Source organism: Lissotriton helveticus, chromosome 9, assembly GCF_964261635.1.
Source record: "Lissotriton helveticus chromosome 9, aLisHel1.1, whole genome shotgun sequence".
NCBI classification, from domain to species: Eukaryota; Metazoa; Chordata; class Amphibia; order Caudata; family Salamandridae; genus Lissotriton; species Lissotriton helveticus.
Window position 1 is genome coordinate 1,078,367,077 of NC_136070.1, and position 22,465 is coordinate 1,078,389,541.

At 49.1% G+C, this 22,465-nt stretch overlaps 1 protein-coding gene across 2 annotated transcripts in view; it reads left to right on the forward strand.

Annotated features, from left to right (window-relative positions):
• The window catches only part of DNAH1 (dynein axonemal heavy chain 1), a 1,443,760-nt gene extending 1,429,685 nt beyond the window's left edge, over positions 1 to 14,075 (forward strand). For both annotated transcript variants that reach the window (XM_078661462.1, XM_078661463.1), the window contains one exon: positions 13,111 to 14,075. In XM_078661462.1, the coding sequence (XP_078517588.1) occupies positions 13,111 to 13,232 (122 nt within the window). In that variant the 3' untranslated portion in view covers positions 13,233 to 14,075. The remainder of the gene's footprint in view (positions 1 to 13,110) is intronic.
• The last annotated feature ends 8,390 nt before the right edge of the window (positions 14,076 to 22,465 follow it).

Sequence of the window (22,465 nt, forward strand, 5' to 3'; positions counted from 1 at the left end):
ACAAAAGGTGACCCACTCCTCAATCTATATGAGACGTGCTGCAACTTACTGTCTAGTAACTTTTTTATCAAGTTGCCATTGATATTCCATCTGGATGTTCTAACTCTTTGCCAAGAGAAACTCTACAAGAACCTTCCAATGATGCCTTTTGGAGGTTACGTTCCTTACCCGTGATCTTTTTAATTTGTTCCTCCTCTTGCCTTTTCATAGCCTGCCTCTTTCCCATCGTTACAGAACTACCTATTGCCCTTAGGAAAGATTTGAAGGCATCCCAAACAACTTGAGTTCTAGCCGAACACAAATTAGCTTGGAAAAAGACCGAAGCTTCCTCTCTTATACGTAAAACCACCCCTTCATTTAACAATACAGTCCTATCTAGGGTCCACCTTTTATTACCAGTTTTGTAGTGGTGCCTAAGGGACAGGAGAACTGCCGAATGGTCAGAAAGAATAGCAGGCAAATGTTTAACCTCCTCAACCAATGCTAATAACTCCTGGTCTACTAGGAAATGGTCAATGCAGGAGTGATGACCATATTCTTTGCTATAAAAGATAAAATCCTTGGTCGCCCACACCTTACTCCGCCAAATATCTATCAGATTAGGCTCCTGAATCATAGTCTTCAACACTGCCGATGTTTTAGAGGGACTAATATATTTACTTTGGAAGTTCTATCCAAGTCATTATTATGCACTAAATTAAAATCTCCTCCAATTATTACCGGGCGGTAGCCTGTAAAAGGCATACTTCAAGCTTAATTAAAGCATCAGGAGAATCCTCATTTGGGCCAAAATAATTGGCACAGCAGACAAGCATCCCCTGTATCCTTAAGTTGCCAACCAACTATCTACCAGAGGAATACGATCTTTATGCCTGAATTGTTTTGAATAATAACTGCCACACCTCTTGTGTTGCCTCTCTGGTCCGAACATACTACTTCCTGAACCCAACTCAATTTTATAAAAGAGGACCTACACTCCTCCCGTTCCAAGTGAGTCTCCTGGAGCAGGATAACTCTAGTTTCGCTATTCTTAAGGAGTTCAGAAACCCTGGCCAACTTCTTCCTAGACCTGAGACCATTCACATTCCATGATATGCAATAGACAAGGTTTAATCTACTCATCTTTAAGTCTAGTCCCCCAACTCCTTTAGATCCACCTTAACCTTTCCTCAAAGGTGGCTACCCTCCTAAAAGGGGTCAAAGGGCCCTCCAAAACTAAGATCATATTTGCATATGACAGAACAAGGACAATTTTTCTATTTTTCCCCCATGCTCCCACCACCCAGTGCACCCCACCACCCTCCCACCTTGGGGAACCCCCATTCCTATCCCTAGGCGAGGTAATCGCCTTTCGCCACCCCCGAGCTTGGGGAGGGAATCCAGAGTACAAAGAAAATAATTAATACTAAAGCGAGGAAGGCGTGACTAAGGGTAAAAAAAAAATTTTTAAATTAAAAAACATTGCGTGGATGTATTCTCACTTTTGACTACTATACTATTGATAAGTTGTGATATTTTGACACAACCTGCAAAATTCAAGCCCTCTCGTTCTGAAGTAATCAAAAGGAGGTACGCAGCATTTTACTATAAAGGGGTCCAGTCATAAACTGCATCTTGTAGTGCGTTTAGTAGTAGTACAGTAGTATTACTCACATATTCTAAAATGCTATTCGCTAAGGTATGAGTGGAGGTCTATGCCTCCTCTCTTATCTTTATTGTGCACAGATCTTTGCACACATACAGCCGAGTCTTAGTAGAAATTGTGGGGGAAACATGGGTAGTTGCTGGAAAGTGGAAATACTTTGAACTATATGGGAGGGTATTAGGGAGGAGTAAGAAGGGGTTTCTAGGAGGTTAGGGATGACATACACCTACCCCTAAAAGAGTAAGCTTATACCTATTCTGAACTGCATTTCTGTAGTTACTACATCCAAAAAGGATCAAAAGTAGTTGTAAATATACTCTAACTCTGACCTGGCGTAAGCTCAGCACCACACATGGACTCACAAGTGCCGCACCACCCAACCATACAAAATATTGGAGGCAAGGACTTACAGTAACACCACCTAGGAAATAATATTAAAATAAATTCATTTATTTTGACTTTTAAGAACTATATATACATTTAATTGAATGATACAAAAGTATGTATAATCCCAAAAAATATATATTTTGTAAATACTGTAATAACATTTTTAATTTAAAAATACGTGTAACTTTATTTTGCTAAAACATTAACTAATACAATAAGTTCTATACATAACTTTTGCATAATAATAAATACAAACATTTTACTTTAAGTGTAATTTCTGTTTTTAAATATCTTTTTATTGAGTTTCATTAACACAATAGATTGCAAAACATTTGAATCCAAAAAAAGATCATAAACATTCTTTTAGGAGCTTTAATAGTATACAACGTTCTCCTATCTATCATGGAATGTTTCCTCATGGACTCATCGCCATGCATTTCCCGGACTAGGAATCTGATGCAACTCACTTTTCCCCTAACAACATCTTTCCTCCCCGCCATTCCCCTCTGCAGTAAATTGCCCCTCTTTGCATGGTTACTCCCCCCCCCACAGACACAAACTGTTTGCCTGACAACTGATGCAACCTGACTTGATGTGCCCTGGGTCCCTACCTACCAGTTTACCAGGGCCTGTGTTCTTTCCCAAAACTGTGCCTTTGTACCCACTATTGGCACATACCTGGCCACAGCTAAGCCCTTTGTAAAAGGTACCAAGGGCCCCAAGGGCACTGTGACCAGGGAAGGCCTCTCAGGGCTGCAACGCCTATGGTGCCACCCTTAGAGGCCATTTACCTTAACAGCCACACACTGCCATTGCAGGCATGCATGTTTTTGTGCAGAGAAAAGTGAAGAGTCAACATGGCACACATCCCTGTGCACCATACCTACAACCCACTGCCTGAGGCCTAGGTAAGTCACCCCTCTAGCAGGGTGCACTAGCCCTCGGGTGAGGGTACAGTGGCATGAGCCATGTACCCCTACAGTGTCTAAGTCCATTCTAAGTGTAGTAAAGCCATGAAGAGCATATGGTCTGGGAATTGGTCATTACGAACTCCACAGTGCCATAATAGCTTTACTAAAAGCTGGAAAGTTTGATAGCAAACTTCTCAGCACATTAAACTCACACTGCTGCCAGTGTGGGATTTAATGAGAAATGCACTCAGAGGGTATCTTAGAGATGCCCACTGAAAAACAACTAGCCTTGATGTTGTTCCTGAATGGGTGTATGCCATTTGCCACCACCAGACAGGTTTCTGGACCCCTGGGTAGAGTGCCTCCACTCTCTGGGTCCAGAAACAAAGCCCAACCTGGGCAGAGATTTCTGATGGATACATCTGCCAGTGGATTCCTCAACTTGTGAATATCCCCCTACGTCAGCAACATTCGGAAAATTATTTTGCAGCACGCCGCCGTGGACGACGTCATAGGAGCCCGGCATCGCGCGCGACTCCGACTGACATCACTGACTCCTTATTAGGCCTACGTCGGCGTGATGACATCAGTTCCCTTTTTTCCGCATCGTCGACGCTAACGGTTTGGGGAATCTAATCGTAGTAACTTTGTTACTGTTGGATTTCTACTGTATCTTTTTTGGTGTTGCTGTCTTTTCGAAAGATGTCGTTAAAGAAGACAGGTTTTAAGCCCTGTGATGCATGCGGGAAGATGATGTCCATCACGGATCCGCATAGTGACTGCATCTGGTGCCTGAGTTTGGATCACGGCGTCCAGAGTTGTCGATCCTGTTTAAAGATTAACCCGAAGGCTCTTCGACAACGTGAGGCCAAACTGCTTGTTGCCAAATTATAAGGTAGGGAGGCCAGGAAGAGTTCGAGGTCGAAGTCGAGGTGCTCGAAGTCAAGATCGAAATCGAGGTCGAGGTCTCGTTCGAGGTCGGCTTCGAAGTCGATGTCAGGGCATGTTTCCAGGTCTTCGAAGAAGAAACATAAGAAGAGGAGACATAGTTTCAGGCATCATTCAGGAAAGGATTCGGACTCAAAAGCTAAGTCATTTGGAAGAAGGCATCGAAGGGGCATGGTGACTCCCTCACCGAGTCGGGATCCTGAAGGTGAGGCCTTGCCTTGTGAAGCTCCGGATCATTCACCAGCTTCGGAGTTGAATTCGTCTCCAGTTCCATCGCAATCTCCGGTGCATGAGGAGGAAGAGATTGCTGATCCTCAGGGCTCGACGACTCAGGTTGGCCAACCCGAGGACAAAGAGGAACATGAGGTGTCGACTCCGGTGCAGCCTCCTCAGGAGCAGCCGGTGGGTTCGTATCCTCCCTTTCCAGGTCCTGGACAGGACCCCTCGCATTTTGTAAACGCCATGTATGGTGTTTATGCGAGAGCCATGTACTCCTCTGGAGCACCTGCTGGTCCCATGGGCCATTGGCTTATAATTTAGGTGTGCCTCAAGCCTATGCTCCGGCGCCTTTCCTTCCTTTTATGCCGACGCCGACTCCTCCTTGGCATATCTCGGCGCTGCCGAAGTCATCGACGCCGTATGCGGCTTCACCGACATCGGATAGACCTCGGGATCCGCCTCGAAGCTCGACGCCAGCCCTGGCTCCGCGTTCGACACCGGCTCTGGAGCCGATACCGGATCCGACGAAGTCGATTCGAATGGAGAGGTCGAAGCGTGAAGCCCAGCGCCTTTTGGAGGAGCAGAGTTATAGGGAAGCTGAATACGAGGAAGGTGAGCTTCTTGATCCAGAGGATTATTTTGATGACTTGAGAGAGGCAAGTGGGTTAGAGCTGTCCCCTGAGTGGGATTTGGCCTCAGTGTCAGGTGCTCCTTCTAAAGATGTGGCGCCTTATCACGTTGTGATTAAGAAGGCAGCAGACTTGTTGAATTTGACTACAGCTGAATACAAGTCAAATATACTGACTGAAGTGCTTCACACCATCATCAGTGGTTGAACCCATTCTTCCCTTTACTGACGCACTAACGGATCCAATACTGGAAGTATGGAGTAGGCCTCTAACGGCTCCTGCAGTTTCTTAGGCCGTGGCTAGGCGTTACAGAGTGGCGCCTGGTGACCCTGACTTTTTGTCATCTCATCCCTTACCGGAGAGATTGGTGGTGCAGTCTGCCTGCTCTAAGAGAAGGAAGAGAAACAGAGGAAACCTGACCGTGCAAGAAGGCGTAGGATTCAATTTCAGCGGTTCTCGATGGAACTTATCATGGCTCCGGTAGTGAAATAAAAAGCCACTGACTGTGATACTTGTTGCTGGCCCTTTGTTTCAAGAGTTATATTAGTTACTGCAAGGATACTTGAATATATAGATGCTGATTACGCAGTGCTGATTATACTGACAATTTGCCTTCAGGAAGCCCGCAGGGGGCGAAACGCGCGTTTGCTGTGAAGCACTTGATTTTATGAAATAAAGTCTTAAGTTTGTCTACATCACGAGGCTTCATTGGATTGAAAAGGAATATCTGTGCGGAGCAAGGAGAAACAAATTCTTGGATTGATGATATTGGTGCTTAATGCACAAGGAGTACAGAGACTGAATGAGATGTGCGCTGGTGTCTTTTGATTTGCTCTAAGAGATCTGTAGGCTCTTTTCCTCAAGTGCCTGGTGACAAGGAATCAAAGAAGCTGGACCAGACTGCAAAAAAAGTATTTTCATCTGGCAGTATGGCCTTAAAATCAACAAATGCCACTTGTTTGCTAGGACGGTACATCCATGCTTTGATGGATTCAGTTGAGCAGTTGTCACCTAAGCTTCCTGAAGAAGACAGAACATTTTTTAACGAGGTGATATCTGACACACAAGCTGCTGCTCGGCAGGTCATTCAAAGTGGTATGGACACGGCAGACTCAGTAGCAAGAGTAATGGGTTCTTCGATTGCCACTAGAAGAGCGGCTTGGCTAAAGACCTCGGAGTTCTCGGCTGATGTTCAACTGCATTAATGGATTTGCCCTTTGATGGCTCAGGCCTTTTTGGGAAGAAGGCTGATGCTGCATTAGAACGGTTTAAGAACAGCAGGGCAACAGCAAAATCTTTGGGTTTGCAATCCAGAGGCTCTGTGACCAAAAGATATAGGGGATTTGGAAGATCTTCTTTTCGACCCTATAGGCAGACACAGCAGCAGCAGCAGCAAAATCATTTGTATAGGTCCTACAGAGGCAGACAAAGAGCTTGTCCCCGTGGACGTCAGGCTTCCTCCTCCTCCTCTTCTTCTTCTGCTACCCACCCCCCTCCCACAGCAGCAAAGCAGCCCTAGATCCACCATTCCGGATCATGCGGGTCCTGTAGGGGGTCGGCTTACCTATTTTCTACGGGATTGGGAATCGGTTACATCAGATCTTTGCGTTCTCAATCTCGTGGAGAATGGGTGTGCTCTTCCCTTTCCGGAATTTCCCCCCAAATTACCCTCCTTGCCAAGGTTTTTGCTCGGAGGACCACCTGTTGCTTCTGCAGGAGGAAGTCCTGGCACTGTTGAGAAAAGGTGCGATAGAGGTGGTTCCAGAGCAGGAAAGGGGTCAGGGATGCTACTCCCGGTATTTCCTGATCCCCAAAAAGGATGGCAGACTTCGTCCAATCCTGGATCTCAGGATCTTGAACCTTTACCTGAAGCAGGAGAAGTTCAAGATGCTCACCCTTGCGCAGGTTCTTCAAGCGCTGCTGGAAGAAGACTAGATGGTGTCGATCGACTTGCAGGATGCATATTTTCACATCCCAATCCTGAAGTCGCACAGGAAGTATCTCCGTTTTACAGTGGGATTGCAGCATTACCAGTTTGTGGTCCTTCGGTTTGGTCTTACTACTGCGCCTCGAGTCTTCACCAATGTGGTGGCTGTGTTGGCAGCACATTTCAGAAGATCAGGGATTCCAGTATTCCCTTATCGGGACGATTGGCTCATCAAGGCGGAATCTCCAGAGAAAGTGCTCCATCATCTGCAAGACACAACTCAGTTGTTGTACAGGTTGGGTTTTTCGATAAATGTACCCAAATCTCACCTGGTGCCCTCCCAGCGCAACCTGTTCATAGGTGCGGTACTGGATACAACTGTATGTCGGGCATTCCCTCCTCCACAACAGATTCGCGATATACAGGAAATAATTCCTTTATTTCACAATGGGGCGGCCGTCCGTTCCAGTCTTGAAGGTCCTTCGTCTGCTCGGTCTGATAGCTTCCTGCATTCTGCTGGTCAACCATGCACGCTGGCATATGAGGGCACCCCAGTGGTGCCTCTGCAGGCAGTGGTGTCAACACAATGGAGATCCCAGGGAGTCAGTGAGGATCTCCAGAGAAGCTGCAGCGGATCTGTCTTGGTGGAGCGTGGAGGGCAATCTGTCTCAAGGAAAGCCCTTCCATCTACCTCCATCGTTTGCCACAGTAATAACGGATACATCCACTCTAGGGCGGGGTGCTCATCTGGGGGATCTGGAGATCAAGGGTCTTTGGTCTCCAGAGGAAAGGTTACTTCACATCAACCTTCTGGAATTGTGCGCGATACGTCTAGCGCTCAAGGCCTTCCTCCCTTCCCTTCGCGGTCGGTCGGTTCAGGTCCTGACGGACAACACCACCGCGATGTGGTATGTCAACAAGCAGGGAGGAGTAGGGTCACAGGGTCTCTGCAGAGAGGCTCTGCGCCTCTGGTCCTGGGTTCAGGATCATCAGATTTGTCTGATGGCAAATCATCTGGCCGGAGTTCTGAACATGCGTGCAGACAGTCTCAGTCGACAATTCTCGGCCGACCACGAGTGGAAGCTTCATCCGGAGGTAGTTCGTCATGTCTTTCGGACGTGGGGAACTCCTCGGGTGGACCTGTTCGCCACTCACGAGAATGCTCACTGCCCGTCATTCTGCAGTCTCCAGTTTCCGATGCAGGGAGCCTTGGGGGACGTGTTTCAGTTGAGTTGGGACTCACAGCTCCTTTACGCGTTTCCTCCAATACCCTTGATTCCTCGGGTTCTGAGGAAGATTCGCCAAGACCGGGCCCAAGTCATATTGATCGCTCCGGATTGGCCATGAAGGGCGTGGTACACAGATCTTCTCCACCTCTCCTCGTGCCCGCCGCTCCGTCTCCCTCTCAGGGCAGATCTCCTCTCTCAGATGGAGGGGCAGGTTCTACACCCCCACCTCCAGACCTTACACCTTCATGCCTGGAGATTGAATGGGGCAACCTGAATTCCTTTTCTCTCCCACATGATGTGGTGGATGTCATTCTATCGGCCAGGCGTGATTCCACCAAATCTATCTATTCTTATAGATGGTCTAAATTTGTGACTTGGTGTGGGGAGAAGTCCATTGACCCTTTAAGGGCTCGTTTATCTGACATACTTCAATTTGCTCTTTTTCTGGCTCAGCAAGGGTTTGCTGTGGCTACAGTTAAAGGTTATCTTTCGGCTTTGTCGGCATTTCTCTGCCTGCCGGATCAGCCGTCCTTATTTAAATCTCCTGTGGTTCTAAGGTTTTTAAAGGGTCTTACGAATACATTTCCTCCTACTCCCTTTATTGTGCCTCAATGGGACTTGAATCTTGTGCTTACATTTCTGGTGGGTTCTCCTTTCGAACCTTTGCCCAAGTGTCCCATGAGACTTTTATCTTTTAAGACGGTCTTCCTGGTTGCAATTACCTCGGCATGGAGGGTAAGTGAGCTTCAAGCTCTTAGTTCAAAGCCCCCGTTCTTGACCATTCATGCTGAACGAATGGTTCTTAGGACCAGGGCTGCTTTTCTGCCTAAGGTGGTAACTCCTTTCCATCTAGGACAGTCCATTACCCTACCTACCTTCTATCCTCCCCCTCATCCTTCCAAGGAGGAGGAGCGAATTCACCGTCTGGACCCCAAGAGGGCGGTGAGCTTTTATCTTGATAGGACAAAAGACTATCGAGTGGATGACCAGCTCTTTGTTGGATTTGCTGGCTGCAGAAAAGGAAGAGCTGTGCACAAGCGCACTCTCTCAAGATGGATTATACTATGCATCAAGATCTGCTACTTCCTGGCTGGTAAGGACCCTCCAGAGGGTATAAGAGCTCACTCCACTAGAGCAAAGTCTTCTACATTTGCTTTGTCTAGGGGTGTACCTGTAGAGGACATTTGTAGAGCGGCGACTTGGGCTTCCCTCCACACTTTCGCGAAGAATTTCTGATTAGATTCTGAAGTGAGGAGGGACGGCCACTTTGCGCGTTCTGTCCTCCAGGATTTTCTGGTATAGGAGAGTGGACACCCTCCTCCGGGAGTGGGGACTGCAGTGGGACTCTATTCACAAGGTGTGGAATCCGCTGGCAGATGTATCCATCAGAAGAACAAGTTACTTACCTTCGGTAACGCTTTTTCTGGTGGATACAGTATCTGCCGGTGGATTCCTCACATGCCCACCCGCCTCCCCGTTGTCCACTCTTCTACACCTAATATTATGTGATGTTAAATGTATATATATATATATATATATATATATATATATATATATTTGTTCTTATATATTGTGTTTTCATGCTTTATATTCACACTGTGTGTGTTATCTTGAATATTTTGTACTGAGGACATTGTGTATGTATATATCTATTGTCATTGGTCTGTCCGGGTGCCTTGAAGGCACGGAGAAAAGGGCGGAACTGATGTCATCACGCCGACGCAGGCCTAATAAGGAGTCAGTGACGTCAGTCGGAGTCGCGCACGATGCCGTGCTCCTATGACGCCGTCCACGCCGGTGTGCTGCAAAAGAATTTTCCGAACGTTGCTGACGCAGGGGGATATTCACAAGGTGAGGAATCCACAGGCTGATACTGTATACACCAGAAAAAGCGTTATTGAAGGTAAGTAACTTGTTCGTCAGGCCTCCTCTCCCATGATGGGCTTGGTTCACAAAGGGGAAGCTTTAAAGGTCTGCTGCCTTTGGGAGCTATCACTGCCTCTTGCTGCCCTCAGTAACTGGCTCCCACTGGTTCTGCCCCCCACTTTGGGCAGGAGAATCGGTGGGAAACCAAGCTAGGAAGAGAGGTGTGCACACCTTTGCCAGGTGGGGGAGGCAATGTGAAGCACTCATCTCAGTCCCCTCCATCTTGAAGATGAGGGGATTCATCCAATTAAGGAGAGGCTCATGCCCCCTCCCACCTTAGGATCTCCCCAAGGAAGGGACCCATTGGTCCCGACCTGAACATCTGTTTAAACGCCCCAAAATCTGATATTTAGGGGCAACCCTGAACCAAGCCTCCTCAGATTTGAGGAAATAAGAAGAAGGACTGAAGAGCCGGGCTGACCCAGGAAGAAGAGGACACATACTGCTTTGGCCACAGCCCTACTGGCCTATCCTGACTCCAACCTGCCTACAGAGAAGAAACCGGCATGACCAGCAGCCAGCAGCACTCCAGAGCCCAGAGGACCTGCCCTGCACTCACCATACAGACTCCGTCTCCCATGAGCACAGCAAAGACTCCAAGACCAGAAACTGGATTTGGGCAACTCCGCGATTCTTCAGCACTCTACACCTGATGCCTACGGCCCGAGTAGCCCAGCACCATGAGGAGGTCTTCCCAGTGATCCTAACCAGGGATCTGGTGATCGCCGACCTCCCTCAAGCTTCAAGACAACGCCTGCAGCCTCAACCTGAAGGGTCCTCCTGACTGGGACTGGAGTTGGTAAAGAAACCCGACACCAAAAGAGACCCCTACACCTGACGCCCCACGGCCTTGGGTGGCCCAACCAACTGTGTTCAGGCATCCCCAACATCCCAAGCCTACCTGCCCGGCTGGTGGTTACCTTCAGGAAGTCTCCCTGCCCAAGCCTGCAGCAACTTTGCTGAACCACAGGTCTCCGTTGAGAATCACAGGGTCCCCAACCTCTTCCTGGCACCCTGCTCTCAGCCGCTCCTGTGCCACTGGTGGTGCAGCTCCTGTGCTGATTGTTGGCCCCTGCAGTGCTGATCTTAGCCCCTGGAGCTCAGCTCCCACACCGAGTGGCCTGTTCGTAAAAAGCCCTAACTAAAGGCATCATTAGCCCCATTGGCTAATATTGGGCCCCTGCACTCTGCACACGCCCCCCCCCCCCCCCCCCCCCCCCCCAGTGCCGCTGGTGGTGTAACTTGAGTGCCAACCTGGACCTTGGGGAACCTTGGTCCTAACCCCCAAAACTCCCTCTCATGAGATGTTTACTTACATGTGAAACCAATAACCATTTTTCTCCCAAAGGAACTCATGTAAATGAGTTTTTCGGCCTAAAATGTTTTGTGTTGAACTGTGTTTTGTACGGAGAAAAATGTCAGTATAACTTAAACCAAGAAAAGTCTTACTTACCTTGTATTGTGAGATCTCTCTGTGTGGTGTCTAGGCATACCACCACCTGTAGTCAAAGTTTTCGAAAAGTATTCTAAAAGTTATTATTGTGTGATGTAAACTGCTTTATGAATCAATGCCACCCTGTAACTATTGCAAATTCAACCACAACTGCATTTCCTTGGGAAGTCTTGCATTTCGGAGTATATTTTACTTACCTGTGCTAAGTCCTGCTTGGTTCTTTAAACATACGTATTCCTATTGTATACTTACCTAATTGGTCTGGATTCAGTCTCTGAGTGTGTGCCATCAATCTTTATTGAGCGAACACAATAAATGCTTAACACACCCTCTGGACAAGCCTAACTACTCGCCCACACTTTGTGTTAACAAAGAGAGCTGTTGGTACTTACCTAATTTAGCCTCTGCTACAACTCTGGGGACTCCCTGGACTCTGTGCACACTCACTTTGGTATAGTATATACAGAGCCAGCTTCCTACACCTCCCCTCTGCCCTGCCCTTTCTCCAGAAAGCAGTCTGTCGCAGCAGGAATGACTCCAAATCTGATAGCCCTACGACACAGGCCATGGGAATGGCTAGAATTTAACACCTCGATGTTGGCAACATTGTTAAGTGCATCAAAAGGTTACCCCTGGGCCCCAGCCCTACTCTTTATGACTCTTTTATCAGCCCCATTTCCTTCATGAGATATGCCAAGACTCTTCCCAGTGAAGTCTCCCTGAATCAAAGAACACCCCCCCTAGAAGTGTACTGAACAGCCTGGCTCTCCTTCCTTCAGTGTGTTTCCCTCCCAGCTCACAGTAATGTAGCAATCCAAAAGTATTTCTGTGGGGCTTTCTGTACTTCCTCAAGCTACTCCAGTGAGCTCTGGAGCTGCCAAAATGGAACCCAGAATCGTCTATGTATTGTACCATTCAAAGGCACACGTACACACACACCACCACATAACACCACTTGTGTGATGCACAGCACTACATACTAACTTGATGTAGATCAAAGGTGAGTTAGCACACAGCAGCAGAACTTTACATGAGTGAGCCTGTAGCCCTCAATCCAGTGATACAGGCAGAAAGGCCTGGTCACATTTACTGATAATCTAAATCACACAGGCAAAATAGAAATGTCATTCGGCTACTCCTCAGATCTCTGTTTCCCTTATAGAGAAAAGTCCATATGGTAAACTTCAGTTCATGTTCTCAGAACATGAACTAAACTTCCTCTGATAACTATATGGTATGCTGCCACCACTGCACTTGTGCTACTTAAATCCTGGAAATGGCAATAGCCTTTCACCACTAAGAGGGTAGCGCTTTGGGCACCCCTCCTGGTTCAACAAGACCGCAATCCGTGAGACAGGCCTATATCATGGCGCACATGCATGATCCGTGTCCGCCCATGACAACAAAAATCAGCACCAGAGATCCCGACATGGTCGCCACTGAGGCACTCAGAGCAGGGGTACCCGTCCATCACTATGCAAGGGACTTTTCCGTCCCAGCGCTTGCATTTCTATTGTTTATCACATGCATATTACATAATACGGTAAGATAAAGTTCGGCAATGTTTTTTCTTAGTATGCATTCCACTTTAATCATTCCAGAACTTTCATTCTGGTAGCCTAATGCCCATCACATATCAAGAATGTTTAAAAGTCATATTTAATTCTATTTATGGTGTACCCCTTGTTATACGTTATCCACTGTAGATGTATTTGTTGAGCAGTCTATGACCAATCTTTTTGTGTATGTTAGTATCATCCTGAGATGTTATCAGGGGAATGATAGTCATGGATAGTCGTTGATGTATTAATTGATATGTATTTTTGTTCCTATCAGGTACACTGTCAACCACTGGCCATTCCACGAATTATGTAATTGCAGTGGAGATTCCAAGCAAAAAAATACAGAGACATTGGATCAAGAGGGGCGTGGCTCTTATCTGCGCCCTGGACTACTAGTAACCCCATTGGACTCTGGAGCCAGTGGTCCACTCTCGCTTTGGTGTCACTCTGGTGTTTCTACGCTGTTAACTCATGGATTGGCACTTCCACTTCAAAGTTAGGTTTATGCCACCCTCTCTAACCTACATACAGAACCGAGTACAATATATGCAAACCAGTGTCGCCCATCCTACCATTATTTAAAAACAAGGAACTATTTTGATTGCAGAAGAAACTTGTTGAAATCAGCTAGCGTCTGTACAAAAAAATGTGCTTTGTGTAAAAGTTCCATCCAAAATGGAACGTATCTGCCCACTAAGAGGTATTAAAAAAATGTAACATGTCCATGGACCTATGGATGCCAACTGAGGAAGCATGCCAAATGTACTACTACAACTACCCACATAACTAATGTGCCAACCGTGCAAGTGCCGGTCCATGGATGGCACCTGCATTTAGTGCCAGTTTTCTACTTCTAGCCATTTGCTACATGCACAAAGTATCACAGGAATGTGCCAATTGTACTGTTACACATATTTATTCCACCAATGACTGATCCCGGTGCCAAGCATCCAAAATAGGCAAAGGCTGTGTGAGCAAACTTTCTGATGCCATACTGTTGGAGTGTATGATACATGTCTTTCAGAAGACCCTGGTGCACACTAGTAGTTACACCTGTTGTAATATTCTTCCAAGTGCAGTAGAATTCTGGTCCTACCCGGAGAGTTCATAATTCAATTTGCCTCATACAGGTGGGTTTTGATCATTAGCCAAAATGTTAAAGTCAAAATGCTGCATCTCTATTTCAGCGAGTGTTACTACATGACGTGTCCTTCACTTAATAAAAACATGTATACATCAGCTTGAATTGAAGTCTTTTTTGGGGGCTGTGTATGTGTGTAAGACGAAAAGAGAAGCTGTTAAAAGAGTTGCCACATATTTTTGAATATCAGGAATGGATTGCTAACACGCATTACTTTGTTGCAGAAAAATTAAATGTGTGTCCCATTAAATATTTTGTATATATGATAAAGGGTCTCCCGTATTGTCTTCCATTTCCGTAGATGTGGGCGGTGCCTCCTTTAAAATCTTCAGGGCTTATATAGAGTTGATGGTGTGAGGCGGGGCTTAAGTGGACCGGGTCCTGCCAGTGTTCTAAAAAGCAGGTGCTGATGCAGGTCCTTATAGGGCTATTCATTTTTGACCTCTAGATGAAAATAAATCTTAACTCTGCAGCAGTACCACCCATCACTGCCTTTCATGTAACTTAAACACAATTCGTTATAGTGCTTTCACAGTCTCATCATTTCATACCTGAAGTATCTTCAATGTTCTGTACAAAAAAGCCATAGTTGTTGCTAATTTGTTATGCAACTAACAACCATTGACAAATTCAATAGCCTTGACGTGTTGTAGGTGCAATGTTGCTTGTTGTATTATATCTGGATGCAATGACAGAAGCAGCAAAATTCCAGTTGAGCAGCACACTATGCTAAGCACAGATTAAAGCCACACCATTATTTACATCGGCCACGCACCTTTGAGAGACCCGCTAGTTAGGTCTCGCAGACCTGCTTTGCAGTGCGCATGCGTTTCTCGCTCTGCGAGGGTTATTGTAATCGAGGTGATTTCAGAAGTTGAGTTAAAGCCCCGCCCATCATTCTTATTGGCTGGCGTCATGGTTTATGCTAAACGCTGGCTTCCGATTCAAAATGAGGCTTCTTTGTTACCGCCCTGTCTCCTTTTTGGACGGCCCATTCAGACTGGATCTTTTGCTTGCGGCGTTATGCAGTCTCCTTTAACTAATGGGTAAGTGCTTTTTCTGATAGATACATCTGCCGTGTGGATTCCTCACCTTGTGAATATCCCCTTGCGTCAGCAACATTCGGAAATTCTTTTCGTAGCCTCGCGCCGACGTGGACTTGGACGTCATAGAGACACGGCATCGCTCGCGACTCCGCTGACGTCACCGACGCCTATAATAGGCCCACGCCGGCGTGATGACATCAGTTCCCTTTTTTCCACGTCGTCGACGCTAACGGTTTCGGGAATCTCAGTAGCCAACTGGTACTTTGTTGCCTTTTTGTTACCACTTTCTGCTTCTTTGTTTCTTGTCTCTTCGACGATGTCGACAAAGAAGACCGGCTTCAAGCCCTGCAGGGAGTGCGGAAAAATTATGTCTATTACTGACCCGCACGAGGACTGCATCTGGTGTTTGAGCTCTGACCACGATGTGGATGGATGTTCCTCTTGTCGAAAGATGAACCCGAAGGCCCTGAGGGAAAGAGAGACCAAGCTCCGGGTAGCGAAGCTGATGGCTGGAAAAGGAAAATCGTCGAGGTCTCGTTCTCGAAGGGCGAGGTCGAGGTCAAGATCTGGATCTCGAGAAGAATCGTCTTCGAGGTCCGCTTCAGACCGTGCTTCGAAGTCGAAGAGGGAGCATAAGAAGAGGAGACATGAGTCCCGACGTCGTTCCGGTAAGGAGTCGGGCTCGAGGTCGTGATCACTGAAGAAGGTACGTTCTAAGGTGGTTACGCTGGATGTCTCAGAACCTGAAGGTGAGGCCTCACCTTCGGAGTCGCAGGTGCAGTCGCCGACTCCGGTTTCGAATCCATCTCCGGCACCGCCCTCGGCCCGAGAAGAGGAAGAGGTTCAGGTGGATGTGGATTCCGCGCCTGTTGAAGAGCCGAATCCAATCCCTCCTCAAGACCAGTCTGAGGGTTTACAGCCACCCTTTCCAGCCCCAGGCCAGGACCCATCGGCATTTCTGAACGCTATGTATGGCGTCTTTTCAAGGGCATGGTACCCCTCTGGCGCACCTTCGGGTCCCATGGGTCCTCTGGCTTTCAATCTAGGAGTCCCTCACTCCTATCCTCCTGCTTCATTTATGCCCAATATGCCGGCTCCGACACCGCCATGGCAATTTCCGGCTCCGCCGAAGCCGTCGACGCCGGTTTCGGCGTCGCCCGCTCCAGATCGGCCTCAAGAGCATCCCGCTGGGCCTTCGGATTCGATACCGACATCGATCCCGACTCCGTCGGAGCCGTTGGTGGATCCGGCTGCGAGGCGTGTGAAGGAGAGGTCCAGAAGGGAGGCCCAACGCCTTTTGGAAGAGCGAAGGTATATGGAGTCACATCCTGATATGGAGGAAGGTGAATTGGATGAGGACTGTTTTGAGGAACTGGCTGACGCTGGTAGCCTGGATTTCTCTCCGGAGTGGGAGTTGCCTTCAGGCTCTGATACACCTTCTAAAGATGTCCAGCCTTATCATATGGTGATGAGGAAGGCTGCAGAACGTCTACAATTAACTTTGCCAACGGTGGAATTTAAATCCAATCTTCTCACTGAGGTTTTACATTCACCTAGTTCTGTGGTAGAACCATTACTTCCGTTTAATGACGCCTTAACGGAACCCATTTTGGAGGTGTGGAAGAAACCACTGTCAGCTCCTGCAGTATCTAAGAGTGTGGCAAGAAGTTACAGGGTTGCACCTGAAGACCCTGCTTTTTTGACGTCTCATCCATCACCAGAGAGTCTAGTCATTCAAGCAGCCTGCTCTAAAAAGAATGTGAGTGCCTTTTACCCGAGTACCCTGTGAAAAAGAGGCAAAGAAACAGGATCAGGTTGCTAAGAAGACCTTCTCCTCTGCAAGCATGGCGTTGAAGTCGACTAATGCCACTTGTCTGATGGGGAGGTATGTGCATGCCCTTATGGATTCTATGCGTATTCTAGCTCCTAAGATTCCTGATGCCAACAGGAAGGATTTTGAGGAGGTAATTTCGGATGCACAGGCAGCGGCTCGCCAAGTGATACAGAGTGGTCTAGACACTGCGGACTCTGTGGTGCGTATCATGGGCACTGCTGTCACCACTAGAAGATCAGCTTGGCTGAAATCCTCAGACTTTTCGGCGGATGTTCAAGCGACTTTGCTGGATCTTCCGTTTGATGGATCTGGTCTCTTTGGGAAGAAAGCTGATACGGCCCTGGAGAGATTTAAAGACAGTAGGGCGACTGCTAAATCTTTAGGTCTCCAGATCAGAGGCTCTTCGACCAACAGAAGATTCAGGGGTTTCGGTCGCTCTTCCTTTAGGAATTACCGACAAGGTCAGCAGCAGCAGCAACAGCAGCAGCAGCAGCAGCAGCAGAATTCCATGTACAGGTCTTACAGGGGAAAGCAAAGAGCGCGTCCTCGTGGACGTCAGGCCTCTTCCTCCTCCACCTCCTCCAATCCTTCAGCCACAGAAAAGCAGCCCTAGATCCGCCATTCAGGATCATGTGGGTCCGGTGGGGGGTCGGCTTACCCTTTTCTACAGGATTGGGAATCGGTTACATCAGATCTTTGGGTTCTCAATCTTGTAGAAAATGGGTATGCCCTTCCCTTTCGGGAATTCCCTACCAATTACCCTCCTTGCCAAGGTTATTGCACGGAGGAACATCTGTTGCTTCTAAAGGAGGAAGTGCTGACTCTGTTAAGAAAGGGTGCGATAGAGGTGGTCCCAGAGCAGGAAAGGGGTCAGGGATGCTACTCCCGGTATTTCCTGATTCCCAAGAAGGATGGCAGAATTCGTCCAATTCTGGATCTCAGGATCTTGAATCTCTATCTAAAACAGGAGAAATTCAAGATGCTCACCCTTGCTCAGTTTCTTCAAGCGCTGCTAGAAGAAGACTGGATGGTGTCGCTCGACTTACAGGATGCGTACTTTCACATCCCAATCCTGAAGTCACACAGGAAGTATCTCCGTTTTACGGTGGGATCGCAACACTATCAGTTTGCGGTCCTTCCTTTTGGAATTACTACTGCACCTCGAGTCTTTACCAAGGTGATGGCGGTGGTGGCAGCACATCTCAGAAGGTCGGGGATTCCTGTATTCCCCTATTTGGACGACTGGCTGATCAAAGCAGAGTCGTCAGAGAGAGTGCTCCAACATCTGCAAGAGACAACCCAGTTGTTGTACAGGTTGGGTTTTTCGATAAATGTACCCAAGTCTCACCTGGTGCCCTCCCAGCGCGTCCTGTTCATAGGTGCTGTACTGGACACAACTGTAAGTCATGCATTCCCTCCTCCTCAAAGGATTCGCGACATACAGGAAATGATTCCTTTATTTTGCAATGGAGCGGTTGTTCCAGTCCTGAAGGTCCTTCGTCTGCTCGGTCTGATGGCTTCCTGCATTCTGTTGGTCAACCATGCACGCTGGCACATGAGGGCGCTCCAGTGGTGCCTCCGCAGGCAGTGGTATCAACACAACGGAGACCTCAGGGAGTCAGTGAGGATCTCAAGAGAAGCTGCGGCGGATCTGTCTTGGTGGGGGCGTGGAAGGCAACCTGCCTCAGGGAAAGCCTTTTCAGCTGCCTCCTCCGGTGGCCACAGTAATAATGGATGCATCCACTCTAGGGTGGGGTGCTCATCTGGGGGATCTGGAGGTCAAGGGTCTTTGGTCTCCAGAGGAAAGGTTGCTTCATATCAACCTTCTAGAATTGCGGGCGATACGTTTGGCGCTCAAGGCCTTCCTCCCTTCCCTTCGCGGTCAGTCGGTCCAAGTCCTGACGGACAACACGACGCGATGTGGTATATCAACAAGCAGGGAGGAGTGGGGTCGCAGTGTCTCTGCAGAGAGGCTCTGCGTCTCTGGTCCTGGGTTCAGGACCATCAGATTTGTCTGATGGCGAATCATCTGGCCGGAGTTCTGAAGTGCGTGCAGACAGTCTCAGTCGGCAGTTTTCGGCCGACCACGATTGGAGGATTTACCCGGAGGTGGTTCGTCACATCTTCCGGACGTGGGGAAATCCTCAGGTGGACCTGTTCGCCACTCGAGAGAATGCTCACTGCCTGTCATTCTGCAGTCTCCAGTATCCGATGCAGGGAGCCTTGGGGGACGCGTTCCAGTTGAGTTGGGGAAGACAACTCCTTTACGCGTTTCCTCCCGCACCTTTGATTCCTCGGGTTCTGAGGAAGATTCGTCAAGAAGGGCCCAAGTCATATTGGTCGCCCCGGATTGGCCGAGAAGGGTGTGGTATACAGATCTTCTCCACCTCTCCTCTCACCCGAAGCTCCGTCTCCCTCACAGGGCAGACCTCCTCTCTCAGATGGAGGGGCAGGTTCTACACCCCCACCTCCAGACATTGCACCTTCATGCCTGGAGATTGAACGGGGCAACCTTAATTCCTTATCTCTCCCGCCTGACGTGGTGGATGTCATCTTGTCAGCCAGGCGTGACTCCACTAAGTCCATCTATTCATATAGATGGTCAAAATGTGTCACGTGGTGTGGGGAGAAATCTATTGACCCTTTGAGAGCCCATTTGTCTGATGTTCTCCAGTTTGCCCTCTCTCATGCGCAGCAAGGGCTTGCTGTTGCCACAGTTAAGGGCTATCTTTCTGCGCTGTCGGCATTTCTCTGCTTGCCTGACCAGCCATCTCTTTTTAAATCTCCTGTAGTTTTAAGATTTTTGAAGGGCCTTACAAATAAGTTCCCTCCTACTCCTTTTATTGTGCCTTAGTGGGACTTAAATCTTGTCTTGACCTTTTTAATGGGTGCTCCCTTTGAGCCTCTTCACAAATGTCCTATGAGGCTTTTGACTCTTAAGACAGTCTTCCTCGTTGCAATAACCTCGGCAAGGAGGGTAAGTGAGCTTCAAGCTCTTAGTTCCAAGCCCCCATTCTTGACCATTCATGCTGATCGAATGGTTCTTAGGACCAGGGCTGCTTTTCTCCCAAAGGTGGTGACTCCTTTCCACCTTGGTCAATCCATTACCCTCCCTACCTTTTATCCTCCCCCGCACCCTTCCAAGGAGGAGGAGAGGTTACACCGTCTGGACCCCAAAAGGGCGGTGTCTTTTTACCTGGACAGATCTAAAGACTGTCGATTGGATGACCAGCTCTTCGTTGGGTTTGCTGGCTGCAAAAGAGGAAGAGCGGTCCATAAAAGAACTGTGTCAAGATGGATCGTCCTCTGTATAAATATCTGCTACTCTTTGGCCGGTAAGGAACCATCAGAGGGTATAAGGGCTCATTCTACAAGAGCTAAATCTTCAACCTCAGCATTGGCTAGATGTGTTCCAGTAGAGGACATCTGTAGAGCAGCAACTTGATCTTCCCTCCACACTTTCCCGAAGCATTACTGATTGGATTCCGAAGTGAGGAGGGACGGCCACTTTGCGCGTTCTGTCCTTCAGGATTTCCTGGTTTAGAAGAGTGGACACCCTCCTCCGGGAGTGGGGACTGCTGTGGGACTCTATTCACAAGATGAGGAATCCACACGGCAGATGTATCTATCAGAAGAACAAGTTACTTACCTTCGGTAACGCTTTTTCTGGTAGATACAATATCTGCCTGTGGATTCCTCACTGTTGTCCACTCTTCTATACCAGTATATCTGTATTGTATTTATTTTATGGTCAAGTATATGTTTGCTTACATTTGCTTCACACTGTGTGTGTTATTTTGACTATCGTGTACTGTGTATGCTATGTACATTACTACTGTCATTGGTCCGTCCGTGTGCCTCGAAGGGACGAAAAAAAGGGCGGAACTGATGTCATCACGCCGGCGTGGGCCTATTATAGGCGTCGCTGACGTCAGCGGAGTCGCGAGCGATGCCGTGTCTCTATGACGTCCAAGTCCACGTCGGCGCGAGGCTACGAAAAGAATTTCCGAATGTTGCTGACGCAAGGGGATATTCACAAGGTGAGGAATCCACAGGCAGATATTGTATCTACCAGGAAAAGCGTTACCGAAGGTGGGGGCGTGGCTAGCTGGCCACAATGGCGGTCGGAGGTTGTTAGAGCTCAGGTGCTGCCGGGAAGCCACCATCCTGTGACGGCCGCTACGGAGCTGATTGACGCCTAGGAGGGGACACTTCTGCATGCGCTGCCCTCCCAGGAGACTTGGGTCGAATTTGGAGCCTCCGGCGGACACAGAGACGGAGCAGCGAGTCCCGACACTGTTGCGGCCTGGTCCCTGGTCAAAAGCGGGGGCCTCGAGTTTGCAGCCGGCCGTACCTGCCCGGGCTCTGGCGCAGCCTCTGCGGGGCTGAAAGTTATCCCACGGCGACCGGACCTGACTGTGGAGTCCCCGATTGCTCTGGGGGCCCCCGGGACAGTTGTGAGCTGCAGGGAAGGACCAGCGGAGCCCGACGGAGAGGCGGCCTACTCCGGACTCGGGTGCGGACTGCATCCGGGCCATGGCGTCGCCTCCTGCCGATTCGCCGAGGACTCGCCTGGACATTGAGGTACGGGGGGCAGCCCTGCGACTAGCGGGACTGAGGAGCCGATTTTACACCTTCGGCGCCCCCCCCCCTGACCGGCCCCCTGCCCCCCGGACTCCCGGAGGCCTCCTGGACGTGAATTCGGAGACGGAGCAGGGAGGAGCCGTCACGCACAGCAGAGTCTTTTCTGGTGAGTCCCGGATCTGCGCTATACTGCCGGCCCAGGCGAACACACGTTGACACTCGGTCCGGTGGTGGGGCGGCGCAGGGACACGGGAACCGGCACTGCGCTACACCGGTGGCCCCCTCCCTGGTCTCCCCTCCCCCCCCTCCCCCTCTTCGTCGGCGACGACTGCTGGGGACCTGGGCTTGAGACGCCCTGCTGACTCTGCTGCACCGGCTGGGGCAGCGGACTGGGCACAGGATTGAGGCTGATGCCCTCGTGAAGGGGCACGAACTGAGGGGCTTTGCGGGCTGGAACCTGAACCGGGCTAGCGAAGGAGACTGCCGGAGGGCGGCTGTGGAGTGCTGGCCACCTGCCCCCCCGGCCCCCTGCATATTCGCGCCTACAGACGGGGGGACTACAGCGACGCAGCCAGGCTGTCGTGGACGGTCAGTGCCCATGGACGGGGCCGAGATACTGAATCCTGCGCCTTGAAAGGGGATTAAGGAGTTTGCCCTACGATGAGCAGCATGGGGCGGAGAGGGGTGAGAGCGGCCGATAATAAAGATGATACTCCTACCGACAACGTATCTGATGAGACCCTGGGCGATCCCAAGTCGGGGACTGAGGTCTGTAGCCATCAAGGTGACAAACTGGACCTGATCCTTAAGGAAATCAGAGATTCCAGGACTGCGATGGAGGTGCAACTGGGTACCCTTACCTCGAATCTTTCCCTACTTAAGGCCGATCACCCCAAGCTGTCGGACAAAGTCAAGGACCAGGGTCTGGCGCTGACAGATCTTACCCCGACGGTGGCTGAACACACAGAATCTATCCAGCGGATCCAGCACCAGGTACAGACCCTGATGGATAAGGTGGAAGATG